The sequence below is a fragment of the Rhipicephalus microplus genome, chromosome 9 (assembly GCF_043290135.1).
Source record: "Rhipicephalus microplus isolate Deutch F79 chromosome 9, USDA_Rmic, whole genome shotgun sequence".
NCBI lineage: Eukaryota > Metazoa > Arthropoda > Arachnida > Ixodida > Ixodidae > Rhipicephalus > Rhipicephalus microplus.
The window spans coordinates 92,984,477-93,004,936 of NC_134708.1; the positions used below are offsets into that span (position 1 = coordinate 92,984,477).

Genomic DNA, 20,460 nt, shown 5'->3' on the forward strand with positions numbered 1-20,460 from the left:
ACCCTCGATGCAAAATACAACACATTGTTAGCAAATATTTTGGTCAGGCCAAGGCAAAAGCGCAAACCCCGACGCGGTGGTCTAGTGGCTAAGGTACTCGGCTGCTGACCCGCAGGTCGCGGGTTCGATTCCCGGCTGTAGCGGCTGCATTCCGATGGAGGCGCAAATTTTGTAGGCCTGTGTGCTAAGATTTGGGTGCACGGTAAAGAACCCCAGGTGGTCAAAATTTCCGCAGCCCTCCACTACGGCATCTCTCATAATCATATGGTGGTTTTGGGACGTTAAACCCCACAAATCAATCAAGGCACAAGCGCAAAGTTTTCCTTTCTAGAAGAATTAGAGGCCACAACTTGTATGATGGAACTCCAGAGAAAACTACGCAACCAAATTCTAAAATAAGACGAACGTGCATGTGATGTATCATAATCAATGTGTCTCTTCTCTTACCTATGCGGTCATTGCTGAGCCTAGGTAATGTGCCATTGGACCGCACACCTTTTCCGGCGATATATTGGATATGAGGTCGCCAGTTAAGCGATATGTGATAAATTACTGCAAGGTGTTTAACAGATTCCACCTGTGGTATAGCGTCATCATGGTGAGACAGAGAAATGTGCCCAGGGTATTGCAGCGGGAAAACAAGGAGGGCAAATTTACTCAGATTAAGAAGAAAGCAGTTGCCATTGAGCCTGTTCTCCAATATATTAAGGTAAGCCTGGAGCCGTTCATATAAGGTCTGAATGTCATCTGCCATTACAAAAAACGCGATATCATCTGCATAAACATATGTTTTTACGTTCTGTTTACGTGGAGTGGTGCTCATTAGTAAATTAAATATCACCGGGGAGAGCACTTAGCCTTGCGGTACTCCCCTCCGTTTGTGTATGAGTAAATGATGAAAACCAATCTTTAAAACAATAAAATCTCCTGTCTGCAAGAAAATGGTGAACCCACGCTACTATGTATGATGGAAAATCAAGGTATTCTAATCGATTTCTCAAAATACAGTGCTCCATGGTATCATATGCTTTAGCGATGTCTACGGTAACTGAAGCTGCATATTTGTTATGTAGCCGAGCTAATTGAAGCCGACTTTCTAAAGCAACGTGGGTATCCCAAATTGAACAACCAGCCCTGAACTCAATTTACCAGAGGCTTAGAATGGACCTCACGGTAATAAATTCTATATTTCGTGTATTGATGATTCTCTCAACCAATTTCACTAAGTTTTAAGTCAGTGCAATTGGCCTTGTGTTATTAAACATGGCTGAATAATTTTCATTTATGAGCAACAATATAATTTTGGCGAGTTTCCAATCTTGAGGTATCTATTTTTGTATTGACTAGAGCTTGACTCATCCAAAATATATATGTTGATGTCACCCATGATGGCTACATTTTTGTTTTCTTGCGTGAATGAACGAAGCAAAGCGTCAAGAGCAGAGCGAAAGTTAGCCATTGAAGAGCTGGGTGAAGGGTATATGCAGCCTAATACTAAGTTGTGTGAGTTGCAATTGAAATAAGGACTATCACATACTAGCCAAACTGCTTCACAATCGGGTACATCAAGGACTAAGTCTGTTCTACGTTTGTTGCTGACAGTATTAGATATGAATATCGTGGCGCCCCCGTGGCACGAGGATGCACTGTGGTTGTACTCTGCGTTGTAGTTCAGAAAGCAAAACAAATTTGTATCAGAGTCGGTAAGCCAAGTCTCTGAAACACAGATTATCAGAAACGGAAAGCGTAAACTGCAAGAAAGGGCATGAAAATAATCGGAATGGTCACGGAGGCTGTGCGTACGAAAATTAATTATTGAATTATAGGTCTTAGATGACAAAGAATGAAGGCTATCAGTATCAATGTAAAAGGCATGGTAACGCTAGGATATAAGATTAGCTTAGTTCGAGAATACGCTTACGTCAGCTTCGTTTCGAATTCGGAATACGTGGCTGTCAGTTGTTTTGCGGGCCTTGATCTGACATTCATCTGTCGACAAAAATTGCCATTTTTTTCGTTTTCAGGCAAAGGGTCATCGCGAAAATTTTCTGGTTTTGTTGGGTGAGGTGATTATTCACATATGCGGGCCGCACATAATTCACGCACATCTTCTATATTGTCCTGTATAATATATGTTTGCAGAACGTAGTGGTCGTTGCCCGAATCCATGGTGGTGTTGGCCCATGTAGTTTTTTTGAAAGTCTTGATCAAGCTGGTTTGAGTGGTGTTTTTGGTGTTTTTGCGCCTTTCGCAATCCCTGCAAGTTCAGAAGTAATGCTGTACAGAATTTTGCTACTTCTGTCATGAGTATTTTGTTGAATGCGTGCTATTTCCTTTACAGACCTAGAGTCGTAACGTGGTTTGAACGACAAATAGGGATGCATCTATGCTATGTCAGATAATTTTTTCGCGCTGTACGTTACCTTGGAGGACATAGAACGACTGGCTACGCGAAAAACGCGGGGAAGATCGACATCTTTTCTCATCAAGTATGTGATGAACAGCACAAACCCAGCATCAGATATTTCGTTTTGTGTGACATGCGATGAAATCACAAGTTTCGAAAAAAAGAATATTATTGTCACATTCCGTAGAGGCAGCTTTGATGAACCAACCTTTGCATATGACAAAGAGTTGGCATCTTTATGCTTGCGACCGGACTTACAAAAGAACATTATGATGCCTTCTTGCAGCCATAAGCTCCATTGTTCGCAGATAGCTTAAAAATAACTTTCATACTATCGCCGTAGATTACTTATTGTACAAACAACCGCAAGATATTCTTTTTTCGTCGTCAAGTATTTGACCTTAGTTTTCGAAGGTGCTCGGCAAGTGTGTGCAATGACCTGCTCTACACCATTGTGCCACTGAATGAGGATGGATCTGAGACCTAAGTTGTTTCGTCTCTGTGAGTAGAAGTTTTAGCTTCAATGCCAAATCGGGCGAATAGACTGTGAAGACAACGTCTCAGCTCATCTAAGGCATCATCCTTTTTCTTCAGCTAAATAAAATTTGGATCTTGTTTTATCAGATGCGTTAGTTGTTCGACCACGGAATGTCGTCCGTATTTTCAACTACTGTGCCTGATGAGCGACGCTGTTCTGGGTGCCACAACGTTTTCTCTGATTACACTGACACTTCTGACTTCTTCTTACTACTACATCTGAACAGTAATCTACCACCACGAACGATGGCACAAGAACAATCGACCATTCTCTACATCGACGTTATGAGCATCGCAAATTTTGACATTCTACTAGGCCCACTGGCCTAGAACTACTTCAGCTACGCTATGATCTACGTTTCAGATGCCAGTGCCAGACAGTGCATGAGCACTAACCACACAACTAAGCCCGCGTGTGTTCTCGACCCACAATTGACTTCCACCTTATACTCCTTGTTATTGCCAAAAGCGCCCCTTCATCGCGAGCCTCAGCCACTGCGGAATTCCTTGAGCCAGTCTGCAGAGAGCCACTGCTTCTCGATGACCGCTCCAAGCTGACGACCTTGACTGGCCATGCACCCGTTCGTTTTACGACATAAACACTCCTTTAAATACTTGCCCATAGTTTTTCATTTCAGGTTTGATTCTGCGAGTGGGGGGACTAATATGTAGTGCCATCATCATCGATCAGAATCACCATCATGACAGCCATAGCGCCACGCCTCGCATTCCAGCCGTCTTGGAAACTCGAGGCATGAGCCCGAAGAAAACAAGTTCTCACCCTTGGTGAGTTGAACACCACCGTTCTTCTTTGGCTCTGTTGAATAAAGTAGTGATATTTTTAATGTCGCCCTGCGTCTCGCTACAGGTTGCAACATTGGTTGATAGGAACATTACAACCTTTGTAGTGGAGCATACGCACCAACGCGTATGCGCCTTCGGAAGACAACGAAAAGCCCGTGCTCTGATTGCGCGAGAACCTGTGCCGCCATTGCCAGACTTGCTGTTCGCCCATTTTCCGTCGCGACTTCGTTGCCGCTCCTCTGTTCCATTAAACATCATCGCATTTGGTGGAGGCTGCTGAGATCCCAAGGCAGACCTGGAGCTCCGCTCTCGCAAGTTGGCCGAAAGACCACCGTACAACATGACTGACGCAGTCGCCAACCAGCCCATCCCAGCACAGCCAGCACCATCGGCTGCCCCGTCGACCTGCCCCGGTGCTACCCGTCAGCGGGACCCACCAATCTTCAGCGGCAGTGGTGAGCAAGACGTCGAAGACTGGCTCTCCTTGTACGAACGCGTGAGTGCCAGCAACAAATGGGACAATGACTCTAAGCTTGCCTATGTTATCTTTTACTTGGCTGACGTCGCCAAGCTATGGTTCACCAACCGCGAAACCGCCATCGCCAGCTGGTCCACCTTTAAGACCCTCGTGACCGAAGCGTTCGGCCGACCAGAGGTCCGCAAGCTCCGCGCTGACCAGCGTCTGCGCCACCGAGCCCAGCAGCCTGGCGAGACCTTTACTGGCTATATTGAGGATGTGCTCGACCTCTGCAAGCGTGTTAACTCATCCATGCCTGAAGAAGAGAAAATTCGACATATTCTTAAAGGCATCGAGGATGGCGCATTCCAGATGTTGCTGGCGAAAAGCCCGACCACAATAGCAGCCCTCGTAAGCCTGTGCCAGAGCTTCCATGAATTGCGTCGTCAGCGTTCCATCGCCCGACAGAGTGTCCCATCACCAGATTCAATCTCGGCCGTCGCACTCGCAAATGGCAACGTTCACCAAGGAACTCTGTCGAACCAGATTAAAGACTTCATCAGGGAGGAAGTCGCCCGACAGCTCTCTCTGCTGCCGCATAGCGACGCGCCCACGACAAGCCTCCCTTCGAATATGCAGCAGGCCATACGCACTGAAATTTGCAATGCCCTCCCTACAGTTCCGGCCTCTTACCCATGCACTTCGGTGCCATCTGATCTCTCAACTGCTGGCTACGCACCAACTGCGCCGCCTTCACCTCTCAGCTACGCAGCTGTGGTCGCGCGGCCCCCACCGCATCCAGTCGCCTTATCGGCTCCACCTCCTCCGGCCTCGCCTCCAGTTTACAGGCCCCCACCTCGCTTTTTCCGTCCATCTAATGAGTGGCGCACCCGAGACAATCGTCCCATCTGCTTCGCGTGTGGCATCGCTGGCCACATTGCACGCTTCTGCCGCCGCCGTCCCACACCTGCGCACGCATACTTCGGAGCTCCTACCTACGCACCGCAGCAGACTACCACGTCTAGATATGAACAGAGGCACTCCGACTCGGATCACCATCCATCGACTGCTCGTTTCTCATCACCTCGTCGCCGATCGCCATCGCCTATGCGTCGTCGACCACCTCCTGAGGAGGGAAACTAATCAGTGCAGTTCCGGAGGCAAGAACTGCACCTTGTGCGCAATTCCCAAGGCCTCCATTTTCGCCGCAAAATGTTGTTGATGTCGATGTTGAGGGAGTCGCCACATTAGCGTTAATTGATACCGGGGCCGCCGTTTCTGTGATGAACGCAAAATTTTGTAGGAAGCTGAAGAAAGTGACCACATCTCTCAGTGGCTTGGTGCTGTCCACGGCTAGCGCGCAACGCATTCATCCCTCGGCTGTGTGTACGGCGCGCGTCGTCATCCGAGACGTTTTGTACGTCGTACAGTTTTTTGTTCTACCATCTTGCTCTCATGACCTTATCCTGGGTTGGGATTTCTTATCACGTCATGAAGCTATCATTGATTGTTCCCGTGCCGAAGTGTCCCTTGTGCCAACATGTGAATTTACACCACCCGACCGCTCTCCTCTGCTCTGCAAACTCACCGCTGATGACGACATCACCTTGCCTCCTGAAGCTTCGGTCCCTATTAGCCTTTCATGTGTGGCGCAACCTGACGGCACGGTGGTGTTTACGCCATCTCCGGTTTTTACTGAACGCAAGGGCATCGTTCTCCCATTTGCTGTTCTTACAATTGCATCTGGTTTAACCGTAATGCTGGTCACCAACCACTGCAACTACCCCATTGGCTTACTTCGTGGTGAAACGTTAGGATATGTGCAACCTGTCGACCATATCGATGATATTATTCTTCCCGACGAAACGCCATGTCACATTGCTGCAATCACTCATGCGTCTGAGCCGTCAAGTTCGTCAGCCTTCGACAATGCTATTGACGCAGACCTTCCCCTCTCGCATCGCCGCCAACTTGTTGCTCTCCTTAACAAGTTTCGTTCTTCTTTCGACTTTCAAGAACCTGCTTTGGGCCGCACCACGACTATCACTCATACTATTGACACCGGCTCACATTCGCCTCTGCGACAACGCCCTTACCGCGTTTCCGCCGAAGAGCGCCGCGTCATTACGGAGCAAGTAGATGACATGCTTAAACGTGGAGTGATACAGCCTTCTCAAAGCGCTTGGTCATCACCTGTTGTTCTGGTCAAGAAAAAAGATGGCACCGTACGATTTTGCGTGGACTATCGCCGCTTAAACAATATTACGAAAAAAGATGTCTACCCGCTACCACGAATAGACGATGCTCTTGACTGTTTACAAGGCGCCGAGTACTTTACATCTTTGGATCTGCGTTGTGGGTATTGGCAGGTGCCAATGGCTGAATGTGATCGCCCTAAAACAGCCTTTGTAACGCCGGATGGCCTATATGAGTTCAAAGTCATGCCATTTGGGCTCTGCAACGCGCCTGCAACATTTGAGCGCATGATCGACACCATCTTGCGTGCCCACAAGTGGAAAACCTGCTTATGTTACCTGGACGACATCGTAGTCTTTTCATCTGATTTCCCGACACATCTTGCTCGCCTCCACGAGATTCTGACGTGTCTAACTTCTGCAGGCCTACAACTCAACTCCAAGAAGTGCCACTTCGCAGCACGAAAACTAACCATCTCGGGACATGTCATCACAAGAGACGGTGTTCTTCCGGATCCCGATAAGCTTCGAGCTGTCGCTGACTTTCCGTTGCCCACATCACTGAAAGCCCTAAGAAGTTTCGTCGGTCTCTGCTCTTACTTTCGTCGCTTCGTGCGCAACTTCGCGTCCATCATCGCACCTCTCACGAGTCTGCTTTCCAACAGCAAAGGCATATCTGCATGGTCACCTGCATGTGACGATGCATTTCGCCAGCTGCGCCGCCTGCTGACCTCACCACCTATTCTTCGTCACTTCGACCCTGCTGCGGCCACAGAAATTCACACCGATGCAAGTGGCATCGGTCTCGGTGCAGTTTTCGCACAACGGAAAGGCACCCAAGCTGAATACGTAGTCGCCTATGCAAGTCGCGCTCTCAAGAAGGCTGAATTGAATTACTCCGTGACAGAGAAGGAGTGTTTGGCCATAATCTGGGCGTTGACGAAGTTTCGCCCGTACCTTTACGGCCGTCCTTTCGACGTGGTCACAGACCACCACGCTCTATGTTGGCTGTCCACCTTGAAAGACCCGTCCGGACGCCTGGGGCGTTGGGCACTTCGATTGCAAGAATACGACATCCGTGTCGTATATCGTTCCGGTCGCAAACATGCGGATGCCGATGCACTTTCGCGATCGCCATTAACACCAGATGTGGCTTCTTTGTCTCCCCCTTTTACCACCTTGTCACCACTCGACACGACTGACATGCTTTCAGAGCAGCGTAAAGACCCATACCTTGCCTTGTTAGTCGACTACCTTACCGATCCGTCTGCTGTCCCTTCCACGAGAGCGCTACGCCGGCAAGCAGCCCACTTTTCCTTACGAGACAACATTCTGTACCGCCGCAACTACATGCTTGGTGGTCGGAAGTGGCTCCTTGCTGTCCCAACTCATATGCGCTCTGACATCTGCATGAATTTCCATGCAGATCCCCAAAGTGCTCACGCAGGGGTCCTGAAAACCTACGAAAGGCTGCGCCAACGCTATTACTGGCGAGGAATGTATCGCTTTGTGCAGAAATACGTTCAGTCTTGCACCACTTGCCAACAGAACAAGACACCTCCGCGGCACCTTACTGGCACGTTACAGCCGCTCCCGTGCCCGGCTCGCCCATTCGACCGCGTGGGTATAGACCTATATAGCCCCCTCCCATATAGTAGCTCTGGAAACCGGTGGATTATTGTCGGAGTCGATCATCTGACACGCTACGCTGAGACTGCAGCTCTACCGGCAGCCACCGCCCACGAAGTTGCACTCTTCATTCTCCGCAGCTTCATTCTACGTCATGGTGCTCCGCGGGAATTACTCAGTGATAGGGGTCGAGTGTTCCTGTCGGAGGTCATCCAAGCTATCCTCGCTGAATGCAACATTATCCACCGGAAATCTACCGCATACCATCCACAGACAAATGGTCTTACTGAGCGGTTCAACCGCACACTTGGCGACATGCTGAGGATGTACACCTCCTCCGACCACACTAACTGGGACGCTGTATTGCCCTTTGTTACCTTCGCTTATAACACCGCGACGCAAGCGACTACCGGTTTTTCCCCGTTCTTTCTATTGTACGGCCGCGAACCTTCCCACCCACTCGACACTATACTACCGTACCGCCCTGATGCATCTGAGTGCTCCCCGCTTTCGGAAGTCGCCAGATACGCTGAAGACTGCCGCCAGTTGTCTCGGTCTCTGACAAGTGAGGCTCAAGGTCTACAAAAGACTCGACACGACGACGCTCACCGCCTAGCTACTACATTTCGTGCTGGCTCCCTTGTGTGGCTTTGGGTGCCCCCGCACGTTCCTGGCCAGTCTTCAAAACTTCTGGCCCGGTACCATGGTCCCTACCGTGTCATTGACGCGACCTCCCCGGTGAATTACATCATCGAGCCATTAACACAATCACCAGATTTGCGCCGTCGAGGACGCGAGACCGTACACGTCGACCGTCTCAAGCCCTACTACGACCCCCTCATTGTGCCTACTCCCTGAGTCGCCAGGATGGCTACCCTTCACCCCGGGGGTATTGTAGTGGAGCATACGCACCAACGCGTATGCGCCTTCGGAAGACAACGAAAAGCCCGTGCTCTGATTGCGCGAGAACCTGTGCCGCCATTGCCAGACTTGCTGTTCGCCCATTTTCCGTCGCGACTTCGTTGCCGCTCCTCTGTTCCATTAAACATCATCGCACCTTGGTTGATAGGATCAATATCTGCCACCGAGCGTCAACCTGAGTGGGTCCAGGATGAGCGGTATGCTATAGCTGTCATAGAACAACAGACTATGTGCAAGCTCTCTTATAAAAATGCTCAAGAAACATCAAAGTACTTCTGTAATGAGACATTCTGCTTCTTTGTTACACCCATTTGTACGATGGAGGGAAGAACCATGCTTTTTGTTTTAGTTAGACATTAGGAGCTGTATCGCCGTTTTCGTGCAATATAAAGACTTGTGCGTTTACGATGCCATTGTGTGCCGTGACGACAAACCTCAGAATAGAGCAGATATACTAGCTTTCTCTCCAGATTATACCAATTCTTAAAAAACGCTGCCATATTCACTAACTAAATACCAGCCGTATACTTGTCTCAAAAACCACTAGTCTATTAGCAATTGATAGTAGTACAAGGCAGGTTTGTTAAACCTGCTGTCGAGTTAGTGAGTGTAGTGCTCGCATGAATGATTGGTTTCTTATTCATTTGTAAGTGACCACGCTAGACGCTAAGTCTTCATGTTGACACGAGTGCACTACATTTAGCCAATTAGAGGTTTTCGCCTATTTCGTTTATATGTGCATCTGCATTGCCTTATGAAGATGATTTTATCTCTGAATTATATAGAGAATCATCACGCATATGCTCAAGTCTGTTTCACTGATAGGGCTATGCCTAATAGATTATACAGGCTGATGGTATCAAACAAAAACATTCTCTTCATTCCTAGGGGATTCACGTACACGCAAAACGTGCACAATCGAAAAGTCAAAGGTAAAAAACATAGGTATTGAGCTCAACATCCGCTGTAATTCGAATTTAGCTCATTCTCGCACATACGGTTCAGGCAAGCCCTTCGAATAGTTGGGATACTCTCTCCAGCGCATTAAGCATGCGCCATGTCCACGTTCTATGGCGGCGTGCACAATGAAGCAGTTACTGCAGCGGTAGTTATGCGCATTGCTCACTGAGGTCTACACTCGATCAGCAGGGATACGTGGGAGCTTAGAGTGAGTGGTAGTTCCGGGAGCTGCTTGTCGATGTTAATTTTTGTGTGGGTGACTGGGGTGATAACAAACCAGGACTTGCTCAGCTGTCGACAACCCTAGGTGGTGACCTGGCTTCCCTGCTCGTTGCACGGGTCTCTCCAACTTTCTTTGTCACATGCTCTTTCGTCTGTTCCTTTATCTTTTTTGATTCCAGTCTTGAATTCATAATTATTTCCCAAGAATTCACAGCTTGGCCGCAAAGGTGAAGCAATCAACGTGATAGCAGCAAATTGGAAGGTCACGCGAAGAATCGCAAGCAGATCAAAACGTGCCCCGCTTTTCTCACGCACAAATGACGCACGAAACGTATTCACAGGCACATATGAACGTGAATAGGCGTCTCAGTTGTTACTTCGCTGTGTGTGAAAGGCGCACCGTTTTCGCAAACGGTGACTGTGCAGCGATTGCAGGGACCTTCGTGTAGTAACAACAGCAAAATAATTCCAGTGAAAGCGCAAGAGCAGCAATACGTACGATTCTTTCCACCGCGAGATAAGCGCGCGCGTTTGCGTCCACCTTAGTGCCTCTCCGCGGGGCAATATACGCGTGGGAGATGAGAGCACGTGCCGCCGCGTCGTGACGACGTGGGAACGCGTGTTCATTGTGCCATAATGCTGGTAATGCTGAAAACACGATAGTCCCGCCCTGAAATGCCCATCACCAGCTGTAAGTGGTATATATAAATGGCTGGTCGTTTGAACATTGAAGGCGGTGCTCATTCGTGGCTCAGTGGTCACCACGTTGCACTCAAGATTAAGAGGTCCCTCGTTCAAAACCGCGGGCCGGAGTCTTTTTTTGCCTTACTGTTATTTTTGCGTATTCATATAAATAAATACGCATACATATACGGTGAGTGATGATGACACCAACGCTAGCGGCAACATCCAGCCGATAGTATCCATATAATATCTATCACAATAATGACTTTACATCTTTATGTTCTTTTCACGTTGTTATTTTTGACAAGCATGAAAACAAATCCATCGCAGCAGTGAATCGAAGGTAATTGTTTCGTGTACCTACTTGGTGATTACGAGTTACAGCCAGATGCATAGAGTTATTAACTTTGAACGCTAAGAAATGAGAACACACACAGAAACTCACATGCGAAACGTGGCTTCCCCATAGCCTATATGTACTTTTGCGGGAGGTTGCAGGTTATTTATCCCCTTTAATGAATAAATTTATTGTTTTTGTAAATACTGCTTACGGCAAATATACTGCGACATCTATGAATTAGCAGGCAATGTAGATTGCTCAGTGATTATTTAGCGAAAGACACCAGCAGCTCCCCAATAAAAACCGCCAAAATTACAAGCCTCACAAGCTGCTGGAGTCTTAAAAGAGGCCCCAAGGGCAGTAATATATATAATTAATTGATTGATATGTGGGGTTTAACGTCCCAAAACGACCATATGGTTATGAGAGACGCCGTAGTGGAGGGCTTCGCAAATTTCGACTACCTGGGGTTCTTAAACGTGCACCCAAATCTGAGCACACGGGCCTACAAAATTTCCGCCTCCATCGGAAATGCAGCTGCCGCAGCCGGGATTTCATCCCGCGACCGGCAGGTCAGTAGCCGAGTACCTTAGCCACTAGACCACCCGTAGTGATTTATCTAAGCTCTAAACAAGTAAACACACGTGTTTACTAATCATTAACTTTTTTGTAGCACGATGGAACGGCGCGATGAAGTGCGTATGAGAAGTAGCTGTACAGCGACACTTGGCTGCAGCATACTTAATCAAAAACATTAACTTTAGAGTTCACTGCACATTCTGCTAACACAGTTGGAGGTGTCCTGGCGTGACTCTTAGATCTGCTTTTTTACCGAAGCACTCTCAGGAGGCCGCTGCTCTCTGCATGCCAACTGGTGCACCTCTGGGCCATGAATAAATTGGTTTATCAATCTATACATCAGAGGTAGGATGTTAAACTGCCATCCAGAAAGCCTGAATTTGATCCGGCTGAAGCAGTAAATTTATTTCCTTCCCATGGAGATACTTTCCACTTCGATTACATCGCCTAAAGCAGCACAATGTTTTATATCACATGGGTTACTTCTCGAAAATGCATTGGGTTTTTCAAACCCTGGGTTTATGTAGCTTATGAATTACCTGTGGCGCACACACATATAGCAAGGGTCGAGTATGGTGGCATAGGCTGCACATGACCGCTGCAAAGACTTTATGATGTACGTGAGAGGGCCGTGAGTGGGTGATGATGTATGATGTACGTCAGTGGGGTGTCCCGTCATTCTTGTGATGGTTAACTGCGAATATTTTTTGTCATACACTCATGTCTTCATACGCCAAGCTTGCCTCTTACAATCTCCCCTGAATCATCAAAAAAGCACAAAGATGTAATCAAAGAGCCAGCCTTGCGCAAGGCTTTATGCAAGTATTATCCATTATGGCACCTCTCAACGCTACTTTGCGACGACGAGCTGACTGCATAGCACGTTGCCTTTGTCTACTATCGCACATGTTGGAAATTCTAAATCTAGAGCGTGATGTAACACAGTGATAAAAAATATTATAAGCCATTGTATAAGTTCCCTGATTGATGATGTAGTGCGCTCTTTACTGTACAATATAAAGGACATGATGCGTATAACCATGCTTTCACCGTCGAAATCAAATTGTATTGTCGGTTTAACTGCTCTGTAACATATTTAAATAAACTCAAAGATAAAACTTCACTTAGGCCTAGTTGGTACTTAATACTACAGTAAATGTCAGGGTACATTTCAATCAAGTTATGGCTAAAACACGGCGGCGAAGTGGCCCTTCACCACGGCGGCAAATCTCACGCACCGAGCCGCGGCCGATTCCGTGGCCGCCTTCACCTCCGAGAGCGGGGCGATGATATTATTAACACAACAGCAACAATCGCAATGGTCGTGGTGTGATCGCCTGACTACAATAATTGACATAGCAATATATACTAAACTGATGCAAATACCCACTTCCACATAAAAATTGAACAGAAGAAAGTCCATAACTCTGAGATTATTGCAGATAAAAACGTTCCCCAAACTGGCGATCCTACGCTTGTGTTTCCATACCTATACCCAACGGAAGAGTGTAGCTTTACACTCCGCACGCTTGTGCGGAGAAAAAGCAACACTGCGGCACAAGCTCTGAAATTGTGCCGGAAAAGGTATAGTAGCTGCCACCATTCACTCCGCGACGCATGTTAGGCAGGAGCGAACTCCTGCTGCTACCACCGCATGAGGGCAGGTGCCGGCCTCTGCCTCGGCTGCGGTCAGTGTTGTAGATCGGGCGGCACTCACCAACGACAACCTGGTCGATCAGCTTCGGGCCGTCGGGCAAGCCAAAGATGCTGACCGGGTCCAAGGACTTCGAGCGGTCACCTCCGGCCCCGCCATCATAATCGACGGAGGGTGGGAAGGAGCACGGGTTAATGTCTTTTTTTTTTGTGTTTCCTCGCCCGGAGGAAACAGCCAGAGTTCAAATCAAGTTTATTCATTCATTCATTCATTCATTCATTTAGCACAAACATAGAAGACGTCGCAAAAAGAAAAGACACAACACACACGAGCACCCACACTGTTAAATGCATACAAAGCTCAAGGGAGTGTTACCATGCATGTTATCATAACAAACTTAAGTTCCAAAGAAATAAAGCAGTGACACTACTGCTGAGGTAAGTATCTATCGCTGTTGCAAATATGGTGACTTTTCACTGTTCATGATAATATGTTTTTATTACCTAAACTTGGGTGGCCTATCAAAAAACAATCACCATTGCACGTATTGTCCACATAAGTGATTTAATTCTCAATACACACAACTTCCACTGAAAAGTAAGAAGGGTTGAGTTCGCCGAACAAACACCAGAGAAGTGACAGCGACTAGCTGAATACACTGAGAACACACTACGAAAGAATACAAAAAAAAACGCTAAACGCGATGACGGCTGCACGAAGACTCGAAACGATGAAAAGTCTACACGAATGATGATCCAGCCGCATACGTCGATGAAGGGTGCCAACGCTTGCTTTGCGTGAGATTATATCTCGGCAGTCGGAACGTCCGCGTCGCACCTATCACTGATCTCGAACTTGTCTGAGATGAATGTAGACGTAGAATCAGTACAGAAGCACCTGAATAAAGCGTCGAATAGGTTTCGAAGAGAGAAAGAAGCAAGCAAGAAACAACCTTCATCACCTAGCTAAGAGTACCACTAATGTAGAAGCAACCACGCACGTCTTCAAACTTTTTAGGCTTATTCCATTTCTTTCTTTCAAGTTTTCCATCATACTGTTCTAATGAAGTATTTGTCAAAAGCAGGCACCCAATAGAATCCTCTAAGGATGAAGGCCAATACAGCCAGGACTCAACATGCAAGTTCTCGAAAGTACGCACGCCCCTCCATAAACAAGCCTCTTATTGATATTCAAAATACAAACGATTGTCACTAAGCTCTTGTTATTTACAGCGAGTGCGCCCGTTCATTGAAATCTTTTTATTAGAGAATTCTGAGAAACGCCTTACCGTCATGAAAGATAAATTTAACAACCGCAGGTTCGTAAATCATATCTACAATACTATCCACACGTACCCCAAAGAAGCGATTTTTTTTAAATAAACAATATTAGCACCTCTTCGCGGATGAAAGACTGGACGAACAACTCTCCAGCGCAGTCACCTATTTTTCTCGTTTCCCAGAAAAGCCCTGCTTTTTTGGCAACACTGTGCTATGGGCAAGTTGTGTCTATTTTTCTTTCGATATTTTGCTTTTACAGTACTGATGTCGAAACTTCAGTGACGTGCTAATGATTCCGCAGCCAAATCCTTATTTAACAGATGTAGCGCTAAAAGTACATGACAGGCAATGAAGATATTTCTAAGAGTGACACAATAGAATTAATATGCGTCACGGTGTTCTATAAAGCACACAAAAGTAGCGTCACCACGTTTTGTAGCCGCGAAAGCGTTGATCAGGATCAGTTTTTTGTAAAGTGTGTGGAAGCTCTGTGAGCACTGACCTAAACCGCGATGAAAACGGGCGTGTTTGAAGCCATACTGATCCTAATGTTCACTGATATTACGCCTCATACGGCTGGCTGGAACATGAGGGAGGTATGTTATTATTCTAGGACGTTTCAATGCGTTGTGACAGTTTGACGTGCAAAAGGCTATGCTCTCCTGTATTCAGGCTTCTTTCTCTTTTACGAATGAATGTCTGTTTTGAGTGGTGCACATTTATAAGCGATGATAGTGCACACAAAGGGCAATATCACCGAATTAAAAAAATCTTTCTGGCAGACGTGTCCCTAGGTTGCTAATACGTTTGTGCTCGATGTTTCATTCTGTCTGTTATTTAGTATTGTGTGTATCAGGAGTGAGTAATGTTATTAACGTTTCGAAAAAAAATATATGGCCCTAAATACTTAGGTACAATGACTAATGACTGCAGCATGGATGTAAATGAGTATTTGTGAAGACTAATATGCCGATTCTACTAAACAACAGCAAACAGTGCATTGTTAGACCATAGGCGTCTTTGAGGAGGACACCTTGTTCAAGTCTTTCATTGCGCTGCTGGGAGTGCCGCTGCGCACCCATGCTATCAGAGCCCAAAAACCGAAAAATCGAAAGGAAAAAATGCACGAGAAAGAGAGGAGGCTTATTTTAATAATACATTAGAGGACACATGCGTGGCGGGGCCCTCAACCACGTTACATGCCACCGAGATAGATTACATGAGTGCTTGCCACTAAATTGAATCATTTTCTGCTAATCTAAGTTGTGACTTTGTTGACCTGCATATTTCTATGTGTGCTATTTTTCAAACAAATTTGGTTGATAGTTAGCGCTTGTACTTCCCTCATGTTCTTTTTTTGCGCCATAAGCTACGTTACAATGAATTGACTCACCCAAAAAGTCACTCTGCTGCCAACATTAGCAGGTGTTATGAATTTGTATAACAATAACGGAAAGATATAGTCGGCTTGATTTATGTGCTGTACCCTAGGACATCTTGTTTGTGGTTGCTGTGAAGTTCTTTCAGAATATTTGCGCTTTGCCTAATCGTGTTGAATAGCCTGATTGTTATACTGAAGTTTCATTCAATGTGCACGCGGCTCATCTCTGTTTACTAACAGCGGATAACATTACGAATGAGTCTAGCTTCATAATACTGGGTATATTTACTAGTGAGAATGCTTATGTGTGGAGCTTGTGCGTAGGTCGTGTAAAACTGTGGAGTGATGCCTTTGTGTTTTTACTCCTTTGCTGTCTTACTTAAATGACAGTTCTGGCTTCTCGACTGTAATGTAGCTTTGGTTGACAAGGTAAAATATCTACAACCATTCTGTTTCATCACAGAAAGCGCGAGCATGTTCTATTCTATTTTACACGGTGTATTGAGTATCTGCGCATTATTACAAATTCGTATTTTGCATGATATCATGAGCAGGTGCCATTAAGTTACGGCTGTGCTGAGTGCGTCTCGACACACTTATGCTCCATTTGCTTCTCCGGGTTTGCTTTACCTATAAAAAAAAAGCGTTCATTTTATATGGATCATCAAGCCAAAGTAAAATAATACGGTTTGTACGCACTGCCCTGCCCTGTAATGCGAAAAAGTTACAGGGAGCTTAAAGTTCCATTGCAGTAGCAGAACTCACAGGCCATTCTGAGCCCCATTCTTATTTCTTTTTGTACCGGCCGCCAGGCTTCCCAACTGTGTGAACACTCCAACACTGTGTCCGGTAAATAGATTTTTGTGTGTTTAATAATATATAGACATTTCTGTGTGTGTACTAGAATTAACTATTCCGAAACGGTTATTACAGGTTCCTGATACGCTGACCAGAAAAGCCTGATATCTCACAAGAGAAGTAAAAAACGGTGCTGACTCACAAGTGTTGTTTATTACAAAAAGCGGGGTGATATGCACCAAATAACCAATGTGAACCAATTACCAACAATTGTGAGTCAGCGCCGTCATTTTTTTCTCTTTCGCTCCTTCCCTGTCTTGTGTTTTTCTGGTGTAGCGCTGTAAATTAGTTCACGATGGATCCTAACTAACTGGCCCAACTTGCCATCTTACTGAAACCTGATATCTGTCGACAAGAACACAACTACTATAAGCATCTCTTTTCTACCCCTTTTCCTGGCGGCGGCCCACACTACCGTGTTGCCGCATTTTGGTGTGTGGAGCAAAGTGAGTCATAGCACACGAACATCATATCTCGTTGTCAGTTCATTCGCTGCATGCCGTCTACAATTGGTTACCTGGTTTTCCTAAACGCACCTAAGAAACTTAGATTCGCGCCTTTGAGAAATTACAACAATAGGACGCCAACCCCGGGACTTCGAAAGTGGAACATTGTGCACACACACCCACGCTCTGTCACACGGCAACAGAAGTAGATGCATCCATGAATGTCATTTCCAAAGTAACGATCCTTTTTACAACATGCTGGGAACACAAAGCTGCCTTGTGGTTTCTGCGAAAGGAATATCAATTCCAGTTTTTAAGTATCACCTAGTAACAGCGGTACTTTAACCACGTAGATGACGTGATCGGTTCATTCACTGCAGATGTTGCTGACCTAATTATATCGTTTTGCAACAGTCACCCGGAAGACCACACGATCAGCTCAAAGCAATCCTTTTGAAAAGGACAGTTGCGTCGGAGAGAACCAGATTACATCTACCTTCTGCAGAGCAGCTCGATGAAGGTCATTCAAGCCAACTTTTGCGGCCGTTAAAACAGTTCCTCGGCTGTTTTGTGACAACTATATACTCTGCAGTTTTAAGGGAACTTCCTGTGCAGTGACTGCCGTCCCAGGTTCAAATGGTGCTTGCTTAAACCACAGAAATGAGTTTGACAGCAATAGGTGCACTAGCAGAATAAATTTCTTAGGTGCCGTCACCAAATTTCCCAGTCGTCTCCAAGGGTGTGCTCACACAATCTCCACCACCAACCACTCTTCTAACCACTGCTAAGCCACCAAACCCTGCGCCCCCTGCCACTGACATATAGAATTTGACTGCCTGTGTGTTCGGCTGGAACAACTTATCGCGGCCGCAGCTAAGCCAGAGCCATCCGCGCATTCTGAGCAACAACGTCATTGTTCTTTGATGCCCAATGATTCGTTACTAAAACAAAGTGACTCCCCAGGTTCATGTATGTGTTTTTAATATCGCCGTATCAGCACGAATGGCTGCCACTGCCTTTGTCCATGCACATTGTCGGAAACTCCAACGACTGATTAGCGGCGACGAGACGTCAGAGTCAAAAAGTATCTTGCCTGTTTGCACATCTTCATCCGAATGACTGGGAAAATGTTTTTTATTGTCACCGGAGCCTAAATAAATGACCCCCAAGCAACAAAACCGGAACGCACTTCCACAGTACATCGCCCCCTGAATGAAGAGGATGTGTTGACTGTACTGTTACACCTAAAACTTCTCAACAAAATACAAAACCCCGTGTGCAAACAAGAGCATTTCGGTGAGTGTTTCTAGTCAGTAGGTGATCCTAGTCAATTTTTCTTCACGAGAAGAACACTTGTTCCAATTTTTGCAATGCCTCTCGGAAAATGGCGTAATCATCAACACGAAAAAATGCCGTTCAAAAAAGAAGCCTTCAAATGAGTTGGTCATTACTTTGTCACCAATGGCATGCGCCCACTTTCCCAGAAATTGCAAGGCATAATTAAGATTCCGAAATTGTCATTAATCAAAGAAACACGTCAGTTTCTTGGCCTAACCACCAAGAAAATAAAAAAAACTTCAACATTGATTGCCGCTTTATTAAAATGCTGCTAATATTATGTGGGGTGTAACGTCCAAAACCACCACACGAATATGAGAGACGCCGTAGCGGAGGGCTCCGGAAATCTGAACACACAGGCCTACAACATTTCCGCTTTATTAGATACAGTGTCAATCTACCGGAATCACTGGGTCACGTTCTTTGCAGCAAGCTCTTAGCGAAAACAGTACAATGACACCGCTTTTGATGATGCATTTAACGCCATCAAGGGAGCCTTGGCCGAGCCCACTCTAACTTCCCACCCAAAACAAGATTGTTCGCTGACACTCATCACTGACGTTTCCGACACAGTGCTGGAGCTGCTCTACAGTAGAAGGTATGGGTAGCACATGAGTTTTTCACGAAAGACATCACTCCTACTCAGACACATTACAGCGTCTTTGGTAGAGAACTTCTCGCTATATACCTGGCATTACATCGATTCCGCCACCTACTCACAGACCGAGCGTTCACAGTATTCCCAGATCCCAAGCCTTTCGTTGACGACGTAGGCCACGCTTTATTACGGCATACATCACGGGAATTGCGACAACTATGCTTCATCTTGCAATTCGCAACACGCACATCCAAATCAGCGAAGTTGACAACACTCCAGCTCAACCACTTAGTCGCATGCATGGATACTATCACGCACAGTCGTTCCTAAACGTAACTTTCGTCGTCTTAATATATCATTTCATCTGATGTCGCAAAAACACAGACAGATGGCTCAGAAAAATCTAGCCTACGGCACACGCAATTTTAGTTGCGTTGCCGAGAGTATTCATTCAAGACGTGTCCATCCTATCGCGATCTATCTACGTGCACACAAACCGTATTTGTCAATCTCTTTAAAAAAACAGCTTCGATTTCCTGGTACTTTTACATTAAGGAATTTGTGCATTTACAAGAATAATGAAATGGCGCTTCGTCTGGTGTGGCGCGCTTTTTTTTAAGTTGCAATTAATGTCACTGAATTTCTCATTCATTCGGCAAACTTGCTCCAAACGGCACCTTACCATTTGTAACCTGAGTCTATCATTTGTTGCTTCATGACGTTGCTGGATATTTTCCGTTTTATATGTTGTATGACAGTTAATGTACTCCTCCTTGTCTAGCTTTTGCACTAGCTAATGAAGAAACATGTCGGAGGTTCGGAATGAGTCCCCTCGATGACTCGATTGCACGGAGGCAGCGCGAAGGCAGAGCCGTAGTCCGGTGAAAAGACGCTTCATTCCAGCCTCAGGCGTCTGCTCGAGTCCAAGCCCGAACTTCCGCTTCTCATTTCAGATTCAAACATCCTCTTTTTAACCCTCGATTGCACAAAGGGACTTCACACAAGCCAACCACACGTGTGGGCTCGCATTACCTTAACCAACTGCAGGAACACTTTCATAGTAGACACTGCATTGCTAAAAACCACATTACAAAATACAAAACGCAGAGGGATAGGTTCTCTGCGTGTGACACTCTCTCCTATGCCAGGCCGTGCTGCTTCCGTCGGCCG

The 20,460-nt window shown here is 46.2% G+C and overlaps 1 protein-coding gene across 3 annotated transcripts in view; it reads left to right on the forward strand.

Moving 5' to 3' along the window:
* Window positions 1-15,087: 15,087 nt before the first annotated feature.
* The window catches only part of LOC142771403 (uncharacterized), a 65,204-nt gene continuing 59,831 nt past the window's right edge, over window positions 15,088-20,460 (forward strand). For all 3 annotated transcript variants that reach the window (XM_075872881.1, XM_075872883.1, XM_075872882.1), the window contains exon 1: window positions 15,088-15,265. In XM_075872881.1, coding sequence (XP_075728996.1) covers window positions 15,182-15,265 — 84 coding nt within the window. In that variant the 5' untranslated portion in view covers window positions 15,088-15,181. The remainder of the gene's footprint in view (window positions 15,266-20,460) is intronic.